This window comes from Struthio camelus, chromosome 1, assembly GCF_040807025.1.
Source record: "Struthio camelus isolate bStrCam1 chromosome 1, bStrCam1.hap1, whole genome shotgun sequence".
Taxonomy (NCBI): Eukaryota; Metazoa; Chordata; class Aves; order Struthioniformes; family Struthionidae; genus Struthio; species Struthio camelus.
In genome coordinates, this window is record NC_090942.1 from 53458042 (window position 1) to 53477958 (window position 19917).

General features: G+C 40.8%; 1 protein-coding gene across 9 annotated transcripts in view; it reads right to left on the reverse strand.

The window, feature by feature from the left end:
* Positions 1–19917, reverse strand: part of ANKS1B (ankyrin repeat and sterile alpha motif domain containing 1B) — a 442229-nt gene that overhangs the window by 32222 nt on the left and 390090 nt on the right. For 5 of the 9 annotated variants that reach the window (XM_068938473.1, XM_068938466.1, XM_068938457.1 and 2 more), the window contains 2 exons: positions 18136–18315; positions 4675–4749 (listed from right to left, as the gene is read on the reverse strand). In XM_068938473.1, the coding sequence (XP_068794574.1) occupies positions 4675–4749; positions 18136–18315 (255 nt within the window). The remainder of the gene's footprint in view (positions 1–4674; positions 4750–18135; positions 18316–19917) is intronic. The other 4 variants (XM_068938509.1, XM_068938464.1, XM_068938515.1 and 1 more) reach the window with 2 other exon arrangements.

Consider the following 19917-nt stretch of genomic DNA (forward strand, 5'->3'; position numbering starts at 1 on the left):
AAGAGTCACCACAGACACCTGTACAGGAATCCCATGGCTGTGCTGGTCTGGCTCTCTCATCTGTCGGTGTGTATTTCAGACACGATTTCATTGGATCTGCACTGACCTTTGGGCCCTTCAGGGCTCCTTTTACCTTGCAGGCTCATAGGGACAACTACTATTTTGAGGTCATGTACTTTTTATCTGTGATGTCTCTCACTTTCGGCTCACACGTGTCCGTGCTCCCCATCCCCTTTTCTAAAACATATTTCTTTGAACCACAGGCACCAGGGGGGCTGCCAAACCAACTCAAGCTCCCTCTAACCAAAGATGATCTGTGGATGGACTCTCCCTCCTCTTCGCTCTGTCACTGGCCCCACTCCCCTCTACCCTCTGAGAGTCTGCTCTGTCTCAGACTTCCCCTTGCCCTCCCACTCTGCCTTCTGAGGATCAGATTTCTCTTTGCTTATCTTCCTTTCTCCCTTCCTCGTTCTCCCTCAAACTGTTTTACTCTCCTATGTGATTATTTCAAATTGGATTACCCTACTTTCTTTATTTGCACATATCTCTCAGCATTTTCTATGTGTGCAATGTTATTAAAATTTGTGTTGAAACTGGCATCAGTATTTCACATAGAATATGGCTAGAGTTTAGGATTTTTAAAGTGAGAAAAAGTTAAGCATCAAAAACACATGAAAAAATTCTTACTAAAGACATTCAAAGTCTGGCAAACTATCACATCCTACTAATTAAACCAGGACAGAGTAAACAAAACAAGTACATCATTTTCATGTGTCACAAAATAATGAAATGACACACATTTGCACAACTCTGCAATGAAAAGCAAGAGATAAATCTGGAAACATCAACATTATCTTGCCAATACGGTAACTTCAAGCAAGTGAACATCATAAAACAAGTCAAACCTCCTTAATGCTGACACTATTAACTCATCTACAAATTATGCAGTATTGTAATTTTTGTTTTGCCTAGTTAAGTTGTCTATATGCTATAGATATGACTTGAACCTCAAATTTTGGAAGGAAAGCAGCAGCAGCAATTGCTCCAATTTCTGGCATTCTATGTCCATAGAAATGAATCCTTTTGACCTCTAATTTATAAAACCATTCATTGTATTTAATCTGAAGTAAGAATCTGATTTTTTCAAGAAGTAGTTCTCCTTATAAAATATGTATGCAATCATATTAAAAGGGATAAGGATATGAAACCTCAATAGTGGAGTTTATATTTGACTACAAGAGAAGTTGAAATGCACCCGTTACACATTTTCACAGCATGCCTGTTGTAAACTGTTCAAGGGCCCTAGCTAACAGAACACTTGAAATAGTCTTTTTTTCTAGGAAAGATACACTTCTGTACATTCTCTGTAAGGAAACTGATCTCAGGAGGTACATCCTATCTATTTAGCAAAAGGATGTTACAATGGAAGAGGAGTAAATTCAGGGTAAAGAAGCTAGAAAAGTACATCTTTTGACCACTGGTCTTCCCATCCTGGAAGACTGGGGATCTTTGTGAGGTAGGAGCACAACTTCTACAGAAAAAGTGACTCTGGGTAGTGCTCCATGCCTTTCTGTTGCACTGGTTTTACGGATGACTTTCCTCAAACATGGAAAATGGATAGTACAGACAAATTAAGAGGGGCACCTAAGGAATAAAACGAATATGTCATTTTACGGTTTGACTCACTTCTGCATGAAAGATATTAATAGCAGGATTTAAAAACATGAACAACTGCATCGGTTCTGTTTGCAAACAGAGAGCAGTAGCAAGAGAAACAGCGATCACCTTTCATATTGGCTCTATTTTATAAAGGAGCTAGGAAGCAACAATCATAAGGAAATGAGAAGTAATCTTCAACCAGACTAATAAAGCTAGAATATGACACACTTAGAGAGGGATTCTGCAGAGACCATTCATTTGTATTCATTAATTACTCTATTAATCATCCAAGTAAAGACTGTATTTTGTTTAGATTAAACAAAACAGAATTGATAAGATTATTATACGTCTCTCTTGGAAGATCTAAATATGCAATAGAGCTGAAATTAAGGGAATGTAGAGATACAGAATTTCTGTATCTGGCAGTTGCAGCTGAAGACCTTTCATGTACTTCAGTGTGTCTTGCAGAGGGAGCAGTTATTAAGGAAAGCTGCATAAAAATGAAACCTCATAGGTATAGATTATGATGATGGATGAAGCAGGAGATGTGTTATACAGAGTCATAAAATTCTATTTTGTAATTATATTGTAAGTGTTTCTTACTATTCAGTAGAAGTGGTTTCTCGTCTCATTTCCTTTTGTTTGTTTCTTACAGAACTCCTTACGTTTTCAAACCATGCTATCGCCCCTATTCATTATCTATTTAGTCTGAATTATAGCAGGGAAGTCTCCAAAGCCCAGATCCATGACGATATTTAGAAGTCTAATTCCTATTACATATTCCCCATCCAATTTTTTTTTGAAGGGGAAGAAAAGCCTTTAAACGAGATTTAGACACCTAAATACTTTCATAAATCTGGGCCTAAAAACCTCTAAAGGAAAAAAGGAGCTCTCCAGCTGACTCACTCCAGTCAGATACTAAAATGCTGAGATTTAAGAAAATTATGAGTATGTATGTGATGATGGCAATTAACTCCAGTTAAAATGCAAAGCGGTAGGAACATCTCCTTAAGCTAGGAAAGACCTGAGAGGACAGTTAAGTCGAGGGTAGAAAAATATGAATTATTAGTAGTTTCGAATCTGAGGAACCAGTTTGGAACTAAGTGATGGCTGATATATGGAGATTCAGGCCCTTCATAAATATCTAGAGCGCTTTCAGGCACTATGGAAATGTTTGTAAACTGCAGTACAGGAGCAAGTACGATATTTGGTTTAGCTTTTAAAAGTACACATGGTATGATCGAGATTTTCTGGTTTGACTATTCTATTTGAAACTGCAAGAAATAATCAAACATTTAAGCTTACGCATTTATTACGACACAGAACGCATAGGGAGCTTTTATCTATCAGTCAGATGAAGTGGAAGGGCAAGAGAGAAATTTGTTCCTCATCCAACTTTACAGCTCATCAGATACCTGTGCAATTTGTCACGCCGTTTCTGCTATGCTGCCTGTGTTCTAGCATTCTAACTTCCCCTCCACCTTTAACCAGTGTTTTCCTTCCCTCTGGCCTAAAGCACCCTGAGAAAAAAACAAACAAACAAACAAACAAACTTTTTTGCTCTGCACTCTGAAGATAAAGAATTTACATTACACAACTGCCTCAAACCAAGAGTCAGAACGGAAAAGAGTCAATCCTTTCACACGGACAATTTTTAACCATAGCGGGCACAGCCTTAAAGACCAATAATATCTCATGTACTTACAGTGCTTCATAACCCTGAAAACGGGCAGTGCCTCTAGAAAGGTGTCCGACAGGTGATGTTAAACGAGCTACGGAGGCAGAGTATTAGGTCACTTTTAGAATCGTCGCACGTGCGCTAGCTTAATCCATCTCACTCTCGGAGAGCCGTAGCTGACTAACTTTACAGGCATCTGGACGCGGAGGCAGCCAGATGTGAGAAGTCATCTTAGTACAGCTTTCATAAAATCTAACACACTCCTAATCTCTTTATAAAAACGTCAGGCTAAAAAACCTCCAGGACATACAAGAAATAGGCCTGGTTTCGAGTAGCTTGAATGTATTCAGTCTTTAACAAGGGCTACATCTTATAACTTTGCACCTGTTAAAGCCTCATGCCTAGTTATGGTAAGATGCATTAGTTACCATGACAACAATAAATTGGAGCACGCATAGATACGACGCTTTTGGCTGAAAAATTAATAATTTTCTCCCCGTAAGACTTTTCACTGTTGTACGGACCAGCCAAATCCTAATTCCTTGCCTCTTTTTTTTTTTTTCTTTTTAATTCCTGCTATTATGAGAGAAATGGTCTTCGCTCCTCACATCTTGGTTTTCTGAAATAATGGTAACAGGTTCTTGGTGTACTTAACGCTTCAACAGATTCTAAAGCTCAGGAGCCAAAATGGCCTCTCTAAAAGAAATAATCCAAGAAGGCAGTCATATGCCGGATATTAGAAGGAGTTTACAGACCTCCTTAAGTACTATGCCTAGAGAAATGTAACTATTGACAGAGTTCCTATCATGGTGCAATACAGATAGTCAGCTTTGCTGTCACTTGAATGGCAAATATAACTTTTGTCACACAAGTTATGAATTTTCAGGGCACCATCAGGGTTACCTCTAATCGCCCCCAAATGCCTTCCTGCCTTGGCAAACACGGCACGTTCCTCAGCTAGACAGAGCCTACAGGAGTAACACAGAAGGGGCTGCACAACAAACACATTGTGGGGGTGAAACTGTGCAAACTGAGCTGTTTACACTGTTTCGCGCTTTGAAATAGTGAGCAAACACAAAAATCGGGAACAAAAGTCAAAGCTCCCACTGAGCAAGGCGGCCACCGAAAATCCCCTCCCTTCCTGGGGGTGCAGCACACGGCCAACATATGCTCATCACATGCCACGATACATGGATGTATGTACATATAACCCCAGAAGAGAGCGGACATTACAAACTGTTTTGTAATTCCAACAACATGACACCCGTAGATAACACCATGGCAACAGACTGTACATCCATAGAGTGACAACATAGCCATTTATCACTGTATCTTACATTATGAACCTGATGAATCGATGAGAAAGGATATCCTGCATTCTGGTTGGTCCATATCTCACAGACAGAGGACTGCTAATATAAACAGAAAACTATATCTCATCTTGCAAATATTAGTGCACCATGACTGCCAAAAGGCAAGAATAATTAAGAAAAGGATTGCATTGACATCAAAAAAAAAAAAAAGTAAAGCAGCTGTTAAGTGTAACTTTTTTTTTATTTGCTGACAAAATATTGTTGGTCTGACTGGAAGGAATCATGACTTATCCACAGACTTTAGAAGAGGTTTCATACTGTGAGTACAAGAAAACAATTTAATCAGAAGTGCTGGTGAAGTAAAGAGATAAAGTTATGCAGGCATAAACAGAACATGTAGAGAGCACAAGAAATATCGGTTACTGTTGGTTTTGGCATGGAAGAGGTTTCGAGTCAACACCCCAATTAAGTTTTGAGTCTTGACTTTCACTCTGCTGGGAGTAGTTTGGTTCACATGGAGAGGGGAAGGACAAGTCTGGCATGACAGGCAACAGGAAAAATCAGTTTTCATAGTAGCAATCACCAGAAAAGAACGCATTGCAATGAAGCGAAGCAGATGCCCACCACCTCCTTCAAACAACAGTTCCTTCGCATACAACGATAGAGCCAATATTACCTGTGGCACTGACCAGGGCCCCACTTTGTACCTGAAGGGTTTCAGTCTACCTTCTACGTTATTTTGCAGATAGTTTATAATAGCAAAGCAAAGTAAGTGTACTGTAACAGCTCTAGCAAAAGCAGCAGAACTAGACAGGCACAGCATTTACCAGCATCTTTTACATATTTCCTTGTTTGGACAGTCATCAAGAAAGCATCTGTGACACCGCAGCAAAAGCTAAGATAACATTTTACAGTAGCCAGGCAACTAAAACAAAGCATCAGACGTAAGAGCTGCCCACAGTATCTTAGGCAGGCAGCAACAGAAGGCACTAAACACACATGAAAAATACAATTGCAGCATCCAGAATAGCTAGCAATTAATATATCAGTAATTTAACAAAAGGAGAGTGTTCATTGCTGGTGCTTATTATCAGCAGCAGGAATTCAGCACGGATGTTCAAAACAGATAGCCCAGAGAAGTGCAGCTCTTCTAAGAAACGTGAGTCTTGCTCTTACCTTTGGTAGTCTGCAACCTGGCCTCCTGGCGGGTGACAGGCCAAGTAACGGTCCTGCTTACTGTCAGGGCAGGCTGGCGTCTTCTGGATTGACTAGCAAGCACTGCCAGACGGGCTCGGGGCCAGCTAATGTTGTTGCTAATTTTCCCTTATTTCCTTTATGAGTTGAAATGCGTGTGCACACAAACACATCTCTTTCCTCCAGTTTCATTAATTTTTAAACTTTCCTGTATCTGGTTATTTTCTTCTCCCCCCATTTTGTTTGCTGTATTATTTGCATGGCTCCTCGATGATGTGCACGGCTTTACATTTTGATAGTGTTAACTGATGAAAGCATTGCCTTCGCTTTTCTGTCTTCTACCTCATCCTCTGCAGCTTGCTGCAAAACAGTCCTCCCCCACGCAATAAACGCACTCTCAGTGCCAGGCCAGTAGCAAACCCCACTCCAGCTACTTCTGCTGCGCCTTTATGAAGACATTTCACTCCTTGGCGCTAATTGCCTTTCTTTTCCATGTGTGCACAACAAGCAGAGCTCTGGATGCCCCGGCATTGCCCTTCGCTGTGATGCCTGTATTTGTGTGCCTGGTTCCTGAGCGGGAAAGCACGGCTGGAGGTGGTGCCTCAGCTTTTCCAGCAAAATGCACGAGTGGAGCCATTTCCACGCCAGGTGCAACAACCCCAAGCATCAGACACACTGCAGTGCTATTTGGACACACTTGCTGTGGCCCTGAAAGGGGTAAGCTAAGTTCGCATGACGCCGCGTGCTAACGCAGCTTTTATTTCTCCCAGGAGCCAAACAGTGCAAGCACAGGGTTGCCCTGATGCCATCAAATTGCAGAGTCGGCTCCGACCACCTCGATATTCAGGAGACAGAGGTGTATCCTTAAATCCTGCCCCTCCTGAGGGCTTGCTTTTCAGCAGCCGTGTGATGTCTCGGTCACATCATCCCTGTGTTGCTTGCTAGCTGCCTCGGGGTGTTTCTGCGCGGCAGAAAGGAGTGCAGGGCTGCCAAGGCTGCGCTGCCTGCGCTTCAGCTGCTGCACCCGCGCGGCGATGCTGTGCTCGCTGCCCGACCTTGCGGCAGTATGTAAATGTATAAATAGCCGGCATGCACCTACCAATTGGCTTGGTGCTAACGCAGGAATAGGTAACATGGCACTGCAAGTAAGCATGTACATAAGGCTTTAAGTTGCTCCATTTTAATAAAAGGGCAGGGACTCAATCCTTTCCTATACATGCTAACCGTATCCCCTCTGCCTCTCTGTCCCCACCTCATCTTCTCCTATACAAAAGCATATGGGTTAGCGCACTTACTCCAAGCTCTGATTTTGATGCCCTTCTCTGACTGAGGGAATTCAAACCGTCATCTTTCACCTTCCTCTTTCACAGGCTAAAGCAGCAGAATAAAGGCTGCACTCAAGTCTTTTTAAAAATGAGGTGAAGCCCTTCTTCTTTTTAATTCTTTGGAGAAAGAAGAGCGCATAAAATCAGATGTTTGAAGCATTCACGTGCGAGAAGCAAAGTCTGGGTCCAGGCCTCTGCGCCAAGGACTGTTCAAGTGAACTGCTCCCACTACTCAGACCTGTACTCAGAATTAAGGGTTTGGAGGATCTGGGATTATGCTAAATTATTTTTAAATATAGGCGACTCAATTTAGTGAAGAGGACCAGCCAAGACTGAGAGAGAATTTCATGTGATTGTATGAATGCCCATTCAGATGTACAGTAGTGCACAACTCAGTTTTGCGCTCATTAATGTTTGAATGACTAAGAAACTGAAATGCAGTACGGAAGCAGCATTAATTTTAGAGCAGGTAATGAATTTAAATTCAGAAACCAACCTTTTCCTTGCACCACTATAAAAATATTTAGCATACGCTGTATATATATTTTATGTCTTCAAAGTGCTGAAATTTTTTTAATGAATTATGAAACCCCCCTGAGAAATACCTAAAGTTGCATGTCCCTGTGCTGAAGAGGAAGGAGCCAAGAAATGGAAAAAGGTTAAGTGAGTATCTGAGGCCAGAAAACAGGCAGGGGTAGGGAGAGTTGGGATTAGACTTCAAACACTCCTAATTTTCAGCTCCCAAAACATATGGCTTCAAAAAGAAGGAAAAGAATTAAATCCGTGCATGCACTTACACCATAACAAACAGAAATACACTTGGGCACTTAATACCACTGACACGGATGGTTCTGTGAAAAAAAGAGTTTAACAAAGGTTTTCCTGCAGAATATGATAAAGCATAAGGCAAAAAGATAGCATTAGCTACTGTCTGATTAGTATTAAACATGCACTGCTCTTGTTCTTCCCCAAAAGATAAAGGCTACGAATAACATTTCAACAAGCCTGTATACGCACATTTTTGAGATATCATATACACATTCAATAGCTATCGATATCCCCTGCATAAAACACTCCCCAGAACATTCCCTGGAGGACATAAGTCTGACGGACAGGAGGGGCCAAGGAAGGGAGGACCCGAATGGTCTGCACAGCTCCTACCACGTGCGGCCCATGGTACGCGTGGCTGATTAACAGTGATAAAGGGAGGGCGGTAAGGCTCCATTAACCACCCTCCACTCACCATTTCCCTTCCTTTCCCAGCAATCACAGTTCTGACAGAGCCTCCTCACCACTTTATAGTTGTCTTTTTTAAAAGGGTTGTTTAAGGAAATTTTTACTCCTCCTGTTTATTTAACTTGACCTCCTTGATTTCATGAAAACGCGTTCATATAAGAAATAATATTTCATATTGTCCCTGTTAATTTCCTTTGTGATAGAAGACAATAGAGCATAATTATTTCAGACATCTGTTGTAAAGGTAGTAGCCAATCATATGATAAAGTGTTTGCCCATTCCCGTCTGCTTCAACTCTTTTTAATTACTCACATATTTACTGAAAAAGCCATAGGATAAGACATCTACAGATCTTTACGGCTGTGGGCTGTGTTGGAGACAACTTAGTGTTTCAAAAGGTGAACAAAATTACCTGAGGAGAACTTACTGTGGACTTAATCCTTACAGATAGGAAAGAACTTGTTGATAATCTGAATACAGAAAGTAACTGTACTGAAAGTGATCACAAACCAATAAGATTGATCATGGTAATACACTTTTTAAGGAAAAGAAAGAATGAAAGCAACAGAAAAGAACATCTGAACAGAAGATGCAGAAAGAACAAGCAGGTGTAATGTAATCTGGATGTACTGAGTAGAGCTCAATGAATTTCCCCCTATGGTGCATAAGAAAATGTCAAAAAATAATCTAAACTAGCAACCATTATTTATGAAAATTCGTGGAAGATAACTGAAAGTACCAAAGAAGAGCCGAGGGAATATTTAAGATGGGAGAAAAGGAAGATTCTAAAAATTATAGCTAACCTAACTGCATGGGCCAGAAAGTTACTAAAATTGTTTTGTTTTTTTTTTTTTAATTCAGACTCACTGTGCACTGGTCCTTGTGGCCTATGAGATCGTCTGACATTGCTCCTGGTTTCATGAAATAAATGTATAGGAATATGTGCATATATCTGTGTATGTCTCTATTTATTTTCATATATAGCTGTATTTACACATACATATACAAAATTGAGACTAACAAGGAGAAAATAGAATGATCTTCCCTGCAATGAGTTACCCTGCAGAGCGTCTATAGGCCAAGAAAAATCCAAGATGTTTATAATAAGGCTGTCCAGTATGAATCATTTCAAATCAAATTTCCTTCCTTTGCTGGAAAGCTGGCCTACTAGATAAGCCGCAGCAAGGGGAAGAACGGTAGGACTCAGACACTGATTGCGAGACTTCTAATAGGGCATCACATGACGTTATCATAAGCAAACTAGCTTGAATAAAAATGCCGTGGTTGCATAAGAAGTTTAAATATACATTTAAAGAATAATTATCAGTATTTAAACACTACTGGACTGGAATATGTCAAGGGAATCTGCAAGGATCCGTTCTATACAGTGGCTTGCGTGAGAGCTCACTCTGAGGATGAGCCAGAATTCAAGAACTTTCCAGAACTGAGTAAGAATTGAAAATAGATTTGATGAACTGCAAATCTCACATCAGTGAGATGAAATTCGGTAAGACAAGAGTATTGCTTGAGAAAGTAAGATTAATTACACAAAGAAAATAGCATATAGACTACAAAAGTGATTTAATGTGGGGGAGAGGACACAAAAAGATCTGGAAATGTCAGTATACTACAAATTAAATATGGAGTCCCCAGGTCTTGCAAAAAAATAAATCACAGGATAATTCCAGTTGGAAGAGACCTCAGGAGGTCTTTAGTCCAAATTCCTGCTCAAAGCAGAGTCAGCTGTGAGATCAGACCAAGTTGCTCTGAGCTTTATCCAGCTGGGACTCAAAACCTCCAAGGATGGAGACTGCCCAGCCTCTTTGGGCAGCCTGCTCCACTGCTTGACTCTCCTCATGGGGAAAAAGTTTCTCTTTGCATCCAGTCAGAGCCTCTCTTGTTTCAATTTACGTAGCTGAAGCTGCCTCATCTCCATCCAGCCCTGTTCCCTCAGCCTCTCCTCAGAGGGCAAGCACTCCAGCCCCCGATCACCTTGGCGGCCTTTTACTGAATCCCCTTTTCTTAAATAAAAACGATGCATTTAATAAAAGTAGCATATCATAAGACATGGGAAGGAATTTTTGTGCCATACACAGCCACTAGTGAGTGGGCCATATGAGGCAGTGTCCACTGGACACTGGACTTTATGGAGGATGGAGGCCTTGAGGCCGCTTCATGGAGGATGGAGGATGGGAATCCAGGAGAGAATGACAACAGTAGACCAGTAGACACAAGTCTAGAAAAAAATCAAGGCAAGGCCATGGTTAGGTAATGATCAGCCCTGGATGGTCTGGTCACACTGTAAAGGAGCTGATGAATCCCGATCACTTTTAGGCAGGGGCCATTCTGGCGCTGCCTTCGCCACCTATCGCCTGCAAGGCTTGCTCACTCTTGCACTTCTCTGCTACAGAGCTGGGGCATGCAAGAAGAAGAGTTACTGACCATAACCTCTGTGCTTATGCCCCCTCCTTTTCTACCACTGTCACTCACCACAGGGCTGAGTCTTGGGAAACTGTTCCCGTCTCCTGGCACATCAGCTCCAATGAGGCGCAGAAGTGAGAGAAAAAACCAGCAGCAGACCCCACTCTCTGATGCAAATTATCTAGCAGTATCTCACTAACTATAATTCAGTTTATCTCCAGAAATTAGAAGAATTTTGGATCAAATCCCAGAAAATCATTCTTGGCATGGTGAATAATCTTTAAAGGTGCAACTGCCAGAAGAAACAAATGAAATTGGATGAATGGGGCTGTCTGGTCCTTTTTATAATTGTTGCTCCAAATGTATCAGGACCGTGGGAGAGCAGTTGTGCAGTCTCAATAGATGTTGCTTTCCCGAATGTTCCCAAAACTCTGGGGAGTCTTACAGACAGGAATAACTGCAGATCCTCCTTTAAAAACAAGACCTTCAGAGATGGAGACTGAAATTTGAAATTAGCATTTTTTTATAGAAGCAGAAATTAGAAATATCAGGTCTTATTAGAACAAGACTACTATATCATCTTTTGCATTAGTATATTTCTTTTGCTCTTTCTGAAAATTCTTTGCATGATAATTTCCAGAAAAGCATGAGCTATCTTGAAATGACGTTCTTCCAGTCATCACCAGTACGAGCAGTGGTACCTTGCCCCGGCTTAAGGCACCCTGTCAGCAGCTCTCAATGAGCTTTTATGAAAAGGTGCGGGCCACACCCCCACTGTCCATACCCAGACACTGGGAAGGGAGACAACTTGCCCAGGGTCACATCCAGTCATCGAAGCTGCCCCGTTGAGCCGCTGGCAGAGCCGAGAGTGAAACCCTCTCTCTTGCATCGCAGTCCAGTGCTTCAAGTCCCAGGCACCACTGCCTGGTGCCTGTTCCACAGAGGGCCATACTTTGCAGTTTTTCTCTGATGAAAAAAGTCTAATAATACAGCTATTTTTCTCTCTTAACCAACGGAAGCCCTCCTTCATTAGACTGCTGTGATGGAGATGATCTTTGATAACCAGTCAGTTTTCAGTTCATTTCTATCCACTCACCACGGATCTGGGTTGCTGCTAGGCGGGGACTGGTTTGGGTTCTTCCTACCAGTATGCCTAGGCTACTACTGCCTTGTGTGGTCTGAGGCAATATCCCAGTTTCCTGCAGTGCAGCTTTACAGCTGGGGCTGTAGTCAAGTGATGTGTGTTGAGCAGCCAAGCTTCTTCTGCTTGATGCCTCCCCTTCTGCTGGGGGTGTGAGCTACAAATGCTTCCCAGCCTCTTGCATGCAGGATACAAACTTCTGGACAAATACAGCCAATAAAGATTAAATATGAGACTTAGGTCCTGGATATTAGGCACAGGTAGCTACATTTTAGCCAATAAGGTAAGTGGACTCTTTCGGAAGAGCACCACAAACTCTCAGTACAAGTTCTTTTCCAGGACCTAAAAAATGTAAACTTTAGATACCAAATTCTGCTTTGACTCTGAAATACTCAGATTTCTATTAGAATAGAGCTTCTTCAGCAGTAGAAGCTACCTCAGCTTCTCCATTTTCCATATAATCCTTCTAATGTAGAGTTCCTAGCTCACACATCTGAATGTGAAAAACAACAAATTAGTAAAGAACATCTGCCCTCATCTTGAAGGAACATCTGTCCCCATCTTGGTGTAGTATTTATGGCAATAATTTGGATCATTAGTACCAAATATAGAAACGACTTCCTTAATTCCATATGCTGAAGCAGCATGTAGGTACGATCCACAGCCCACGTCTTTATTTCTAAAATGCTAGCTTCTGTAACACTTTTGAAAAAAATGTATCGTTTTATTCAGGTAGAAATTACTTAGATTTTTCATAATGTCTTTGTCAGTTTACTTAGCCACATTAAATACACAATTCGCAGAGTTTTACAGATGAAAATTTGTTGAAATTAATTCAGGGTTCAAGATAAAAACCTACGATGTTAATATCTATCTGAACTAAAAAGACAACTGTCAGTAACATCTATGCCATGCAATAAAAATAGATACAGTTAACCATTTTTCTTTTGATGTTAAATTAAAGGTCTTCACCGTTCAGTCATCTTTCCACACTTAAAAATCAAATGCACCTTAAAAAAATAAACCTTGGATTTTACATAGTTTTCATCCTCAAACTGTATGCTATTTTTGCATCTTGAAAAATAGAAGTAAGAAAACCTTAAAAACAAGAACAGAATGAAATAACCTAGATAACCACATTTTTGTATTTACTATTTCTTAAATCCACTACAGTAATAAAGAATTCTGTTATTTCACCTGCATTCTCAACCATTCATAAAATAAAATATTCTTCATTGCTTCTTACATAAGCTCATCTTAGACATCAATTTTTTCCTGGACATATTTTTCTTCTTTCACCACGATCTTTAAATCCCTCCAAAGCAGAGAAGAAGACAAAAAAATGAACAAGAAACAAGCAAATAAAAAATACCATACTATGGTTAAAACTTAAAAACCTAAAAATAGGTCCTATAAGATATGAGTTCTATTTTTGGTTTGCTACAAACTTTCAGTGTCCTCTTAGCCAACTTGCAACATTTTTGTTCCTCAACTTTCCTAACTGTAAAATGAAAAATACAATTTTAAACTATATAGCCTTGCAGGTCCACTGGAAATACAAATGCATTAATGTCTATTAAGCATTTGGAAGATATTAGTGAGTGGAAGATATTATTCCAGAAAGTGGAAAAAATTATTTCTAAAAAGTTTTCATATAAACCTGTCTATTCTAATTCTGTCAGTTGCTTTTATTACATTTTTCCTTTATTGTAGACACATCTCAGATACTGATAACATCTCCATGTAAATGACTGTCCTAATAATTGGGGTAACTTGACTTGAAACGCGCTATCCAGTCGTTACAATGACCATATATTTTAATCATCTTACTTTAGGGAAACAAAAACCCCTCACAAAACAGGGACAAAGAGTCTAGAGAAGCCTTCAAAATTAAGTTTGATTTGAGTTCAGCATCTCTGGGAAAGAATTTCTCCTGCCAGGGTTTTGCAAATTATTTTTCCAATTGCCTGAAATCTTAAATGATTCTCTTCCTCCCATCACACCCCACTGGGGTGCCCGCTGCACGGACCAAGATTAGGTTTATCCTACCAGAAAGCCGACTGTGACTCATTATCTGCTTTTCCCTCCAAGGGCAGACACCCACTGGAGATCCCTAAACTCACAAGGTGGTGCTTGTCCACCACCTCCGAAATTACAGAGCTTTCCCCGTACGCTCAGCCCCAGGGCAAGCGTGTGTACCAGCATCACGGAGGCACCTGACCCTCTTTTGGGAGCTCGCTCTGCTCCTGCAATGAACTGCCCAGTCCTCAGCTCCCTGCGTGCACACCTATCCAAGAGTGAGGATGATGCCTTCGGCCCCATGATGTGTCTGCTCACGGGACGGGGGGGGGCTTCGCCCTCCGAACACCACGGGGAGAGACCTTGCCAACCACAGGGACCGAAAGCATAGTATTTCACTGGCTGTAGCAATAAATAGCAACAACCTCAGGGACTTACAATCTTGGATATGCCTGTACCTGGTAACTAAAGTTTTCTTGCTGCCTGGAGAATTATGACTCCTAAAGAGCTGGCATTTTGATCAGCATATTTTAATGAACTTAAGAGTGCTCCCTTTTAACCTCCAAAGCTCTTCCCCCAAATACTGTATTTTTCCTGTGGTTTCAGAGGGGAATTAAGAGCCCACTGACTTTAGCAGGACTCTGTCTATTGATTTTGGTTCCAAACAAATTCCAAACTCCCTAGGCTTTGCCTATATGATTTCAGTTCTAATTTAAAGGTTTAGGCAACCTTAAGAGCAATCACCTCAGCTATTTTAAACTACATTCATTTGATCATATTAATCTGTAACTTGCAGGCGCAAGATTCAACATCCACAGTCAAAGATGACACAGACTACTCAATCCTTTCTGGTTTTGTTGTTGTTGCTGTTGTTAAAAGATCTCATAATCTTCTGTATTACCTTTTTTGGCAGTTGTGCTTTATGCAACCAGAAGTCAAAGACTTTCAAAATTAACAGGCTGGCTGTGAACTGGAGAGCTGGATGACCAGATCTATTCCAATGGGGAACCTAAATTGGTTAGACTCATTGTTTATCTTAGTGTTTTACCTCTTAGATTCCAAAACCATCTACTACAGAGCTGGGAATGAAGGTGCATGCTGGCGTTGGGACAAAACAATCCACATCAAATAAACTTAACTCAGTGTTTCCTCAAGGAAGCAAAGTAGTGTTTTATTACTTACAAGTACATTCGATTATGATTTAGAGAATTGCTTAAACTCATTTTAGCTGACATAAGGAAAACAGATTTAAACTGATGTGCTTGCATGGTATCATTTTAACAAACTGGTTGATATCTGATGCAAAGATCAACATGCTTGATGATTTCCACGTAAAAGTTCAGTGGAAACTAAAGATGGAAACATTCAATCTCATTGCTTCCTCAAAATATCCTCTTCAGATTTTAAATTTGAAATCGAGGCTAAAAACAGCATTATCCGAACATTTCCGAAATGAAATCAAGTTCAGGAAAGCAATGAAATGAATAAGCTGTAATTCCTGTGTCAGCCTCTCTCTTCAAAGCCCCCCAAAATACCCATTAATCTCATTGTGAAGAATAAACTTAAAACCCTTTCAAGATCACAGCATGAAAGATTCCGTCATTGCGTACATCTGTCTACAATGGAGGCCTGTAAATACAGTTAAACATGCAGGTTCATACAGCAGCATGCAAACAACCTAGCAAAGAAACGGTTAAAACAAAAAATATACTCAAAGCAATTCCAATCATTGCTCTAGATTACAGTGTTTGCAAGAAGCATTCTAGTTGGAAAGCAGGACTGGTAGCAGCCTGAGAAGCTGTTGATCTGGCATAAGCCAAAGGAACATGCAAACTCCGCGGCGGACATTACTAGTTAAAAAATGGAGCAGAAGGCTCACGTTTAGGATCAAAATGATCTCCTTTATTTTTCAGAAATAATTATTATACCTTTAATTTCAAAGGGACTTTTGGTGGAAAGACTGAAGGAAATATGGTTCATTTTAGTAAAAGCGGAATTTCACATACTGTGAAAAATAAATTTAAAAATCTATTTTTGGGCCAGAATGGTTGAAGAAATTGCTGATTAGCCTCTTAATGGGGTGAGTCCAATTTAGTGAGAACGATCACCAGAGGGAGTCATTGACTTTACCATTAAAGTCAAAGGGAATTTTACATACGTCACGATGCAGAATTTGGGGGCAGAGCTGAGAAAGACTTCAAACAGATTGGAGTTCAGGGACTAACACAAAGCACTGTTTTATGGATTTCATCTGAATCCATTTTCCCCTTTGGAGTCCTGAAGGATGACTGCTATATTTCATGGAGAAAGTTAGAAAGAAGGCATTGAAGAAAATTCTTCAGGGGGTATGGACTCCCACAAAAAACAAACAAACAAAAAAACCCCAAACCCAATAGTGCTTAATTGGTTTTAAAGTGGTTTGAAGTGGTAGAAGTACTAACTGCTTGCTTCTTTCTTTGGATTTACAACTTATCACAGTCTTTCTGGAAAAGCAATTTCAGCAACCTGAAGAAAATCTCCAGGTGCCATATATGGGAGCGGGTCATACCTCTTGGGAAGATCAGGGCTTCAGATGGGAAGAGAAAAAAGCAAAAAGGAGAAAGGAGGAATTGCTAGTACATTTATTTTATCTTTTTTCATCACTAGGGACTAAAAGAAGTGAGAACAGGGATTTGTGAACCAAGTGATAAAATAAACTAAGTAGATAAACCAGTCTGCTCAGCCGTGAATAACTGGCTATTTCATACTCAAGACTCTGAAGGTTCATGACCTTCAAAGAAGTACTTTCACAGTACGAACTGAGCTTTTCCTCAATGGACTTCAGTTCAACTTCTTCTTGCCACAAAAGCCCAGTCTACTTCGGTTTGAAAACAAGCTCATTCACTAGGCAACTTTCCCCTTAATTCTGTGCAATAACATCATGCAGCAGAAAATTCGAAGATCTAAAAAGGCAAGGAAACAGCCCCACCTAAACAAATCCAATTTCGCTGCTGTAGAAATGCTCCCCGAACAAACAAACGGGATTCAATTTGTCCCTGTGTTCCCAGGTAGCAGCAGCACCTTGTTTTGCTTGTTTATTTAATTACTTCTCTTTGTTCATGCAATTAGCTCGGGGATTGCAGGCTTCTGTTGATTATGTTAACCATAATACTGTTATTTGCATAGCTGCTTCCATGTTGAGGCTGCGTTTTGGAAGCAGGCTCTGTTTTGGGCTCTGCCTGACAACCGCTGGGAAGCCTCATGCAGGGCAGGATGCAGCAACCTGCTCCGTGTCGGAGGGAGCTGCTCCCTGAACTGCACCGGCTTCCCATCTGTTTTTGATGGCAAATCAAAGCTGTATTTCCGACATGCACTGCAAAGCACCACATGCTTTGCGACCTGGCTGTCTTTTATCATATGTGCCACTGAAAAACAGCTGAGTTCATCCCGAGGCGTTTTTGCTGATGGGCTGTCAAAGCTTAACTTTGCTGTCTTCTAGAGGGCTAAAAGACCTCATTCTGGTCAATGTATGCTTGATTTAAAATGATCAGTACCTACATTACAGTTAGGTGAAGAAATTTAGAGACAGAGGATACTTCAGGCTTTCTTTTGTGAACAGTTTGATTTAATGTTCAGTTAACATTTAGTACTGTTGTGATGTTCCAATGAGTTGTTGCACAGTTAAAGCTTTTTTTTTTTTAAAACACTCAGCTATATCCTAGATGACAAAGCTTAGCAGAATGCTGACCCCCTCCACTAATCAATGCAGCAATCCCCCCCCCCACTAGTCCTTCGAGGTTCTGGCAGCGAACTTATGCCAGCTTGCTTTTACCTCCGTTGATCAGAAATCAGGGAATCTGCACCTTCCTACAGAAACGAGAGGCAGAGGCAGTGCCGGTGGGCATCTGAATGCCTTGGGGTGCAGGGGCCACCTTCATCTCAGCCTTGAGGCACCAAATCCCCCCACAAAACGCTGCCTCTCATGAGCATCTCTGCACACCGACTTACTGCATTTGGCACATACAGAACTGGAACACACAGCTTGGAAAAACTGTTACTCTTCATAGTTTACAGTTCAGCCTTAATATATAACCCACAAAAACAGTTAGAATTAATTCTGTAACCGATTGCAGCAACGCATAGCCTTTTAATGATAGCTTTTGACCTTACCTGTGCCATCTGCCTCTCCAGCTTTGACCGAGGAATGTCATCAAAATAGTTTTCATTTCTCCTTCTCCTTGCATCGCCCTGCATGATAATGTGGGGAACGTCCAGGGAGCCACCAGTAGTGAAAGTGCTTTGGCTAAGTGATGGAGACAACTGAGGAGGAGTGTGGTTACCACTGGGTTCCTAGATAGTAAGGAGAAAAATAGAGCATAATAAGAATAGCACACTGCTGATTCCAAGCTACACATTTAAAAGTGTGTTTGAATTATTCATACTAAAAAAATTAAGCAACAGCTCCTGAAGCAGAGGTTACTGTGAATGAACTTTACAGATATGACTGCAAGTTGCTTTTCACAACTGCACGTAGCAAGCAATCACTCCTTTTTTTCTCCTTGTAGCCTCTCTACATCATTTGTATGTGAACAGGGGGAAAGCAGGTTCAAGGAGATACTTCTCTTTTGCCTGTGCATGTGGAGAGAGAGGTGACAGTCAGAAACCTAGCTCTTTCCCCAAAAATGTTCTATCTAATGTGCAGAGCCTACATGGAAGGAAAAATAATTTACTATTCATATGAACTAGTGGCAAATTAATTCCCCAGAACTTCACTGTCTAATGTACTCCCCTTCATCGGACTACTGGAGAGATACAACAGTGAGCTACTTCTTGTCAATGCCCAAATAAAGTCATGATTGAGGACTATGCTATTTATAAGATGCAGTACATTCTCACCACTTCTGAGCAGCAGCTTTGAGCAGTGAAAGTGATTTGAAAGTGATTTGAACTCCAGCAACATCTCTTGTGGGAAAGAAGAAATGTATGAACATTTACAAAATATAGACACTTCGCAATTTTTATAGGTCTGGCAGAACATACTTTTAACTTGAATTACTGGATATCAGAAACATACCAAATAATAATTCCTAGAATGCATGAAAGCATCCAAGTATGAATATTTAACCAGGCTTTTCCTGTAATCAATGCTGAACTGTGACCTTGGATAAACCAGCGTGCAAATACCACAGCAAATTGATATGTGAAGTTTATCCAAGCAACTAAACACATCCTCCTGATGTGTTAGGATCCATTTTACTAGGATCTGCTACCACATTAGTGATAGACAGTCACTGTATGTTTGGAGATACCTCTTCTGATGCATATCACATCATCTGTGCCCACACACAAGGTACGAATACCAGTGCTCAAGTACAGTGTTCACCACTACCCTGGAGCTTATAAGCTGCAGGAGCAAAGCTACAGTATCCTGTGTACTGCCCAGACAGGCTGCACACCTACCTGCCACCCTGCGTGGACTGTAAAACACTGTCATAGCAACTGGGTGGCTATATACATTCCTCTCCCACCATCCAGGTTACTGGGTTCAACTTTGCTACCACTAGAGATTTCTCTGATTGTAAATTCTTTGGAGCAGAGAACATACCCACACAGTGGGTTTGCACTGTGCAGAGCTTGTCTAAATAATCTATTGCTATAATGCTGTATTTTAATGTTGAATAGCAGCCAGGGACCTCAAGGTATTTTCACACCAATGAGAGGAAGCGAAGATCTGCTCTGGGGCGCATGGAGGGTCCTGCCTTTTTATTTAAAGAAAGAATTAAAGCTGGTATTTTATGCACGACTTCATTGGACCAAACTTAATTCTGAAAAGCATCAAGGTACTTTACTCCCTGCTACTGAGAAACAAGAGACAGTGTAAGAAATGAGAGAGCTGTAATCTCTTCCAAACGGAAAGAAAAGTTGCAAGTCTCTGTATGTATTCAAGTGATA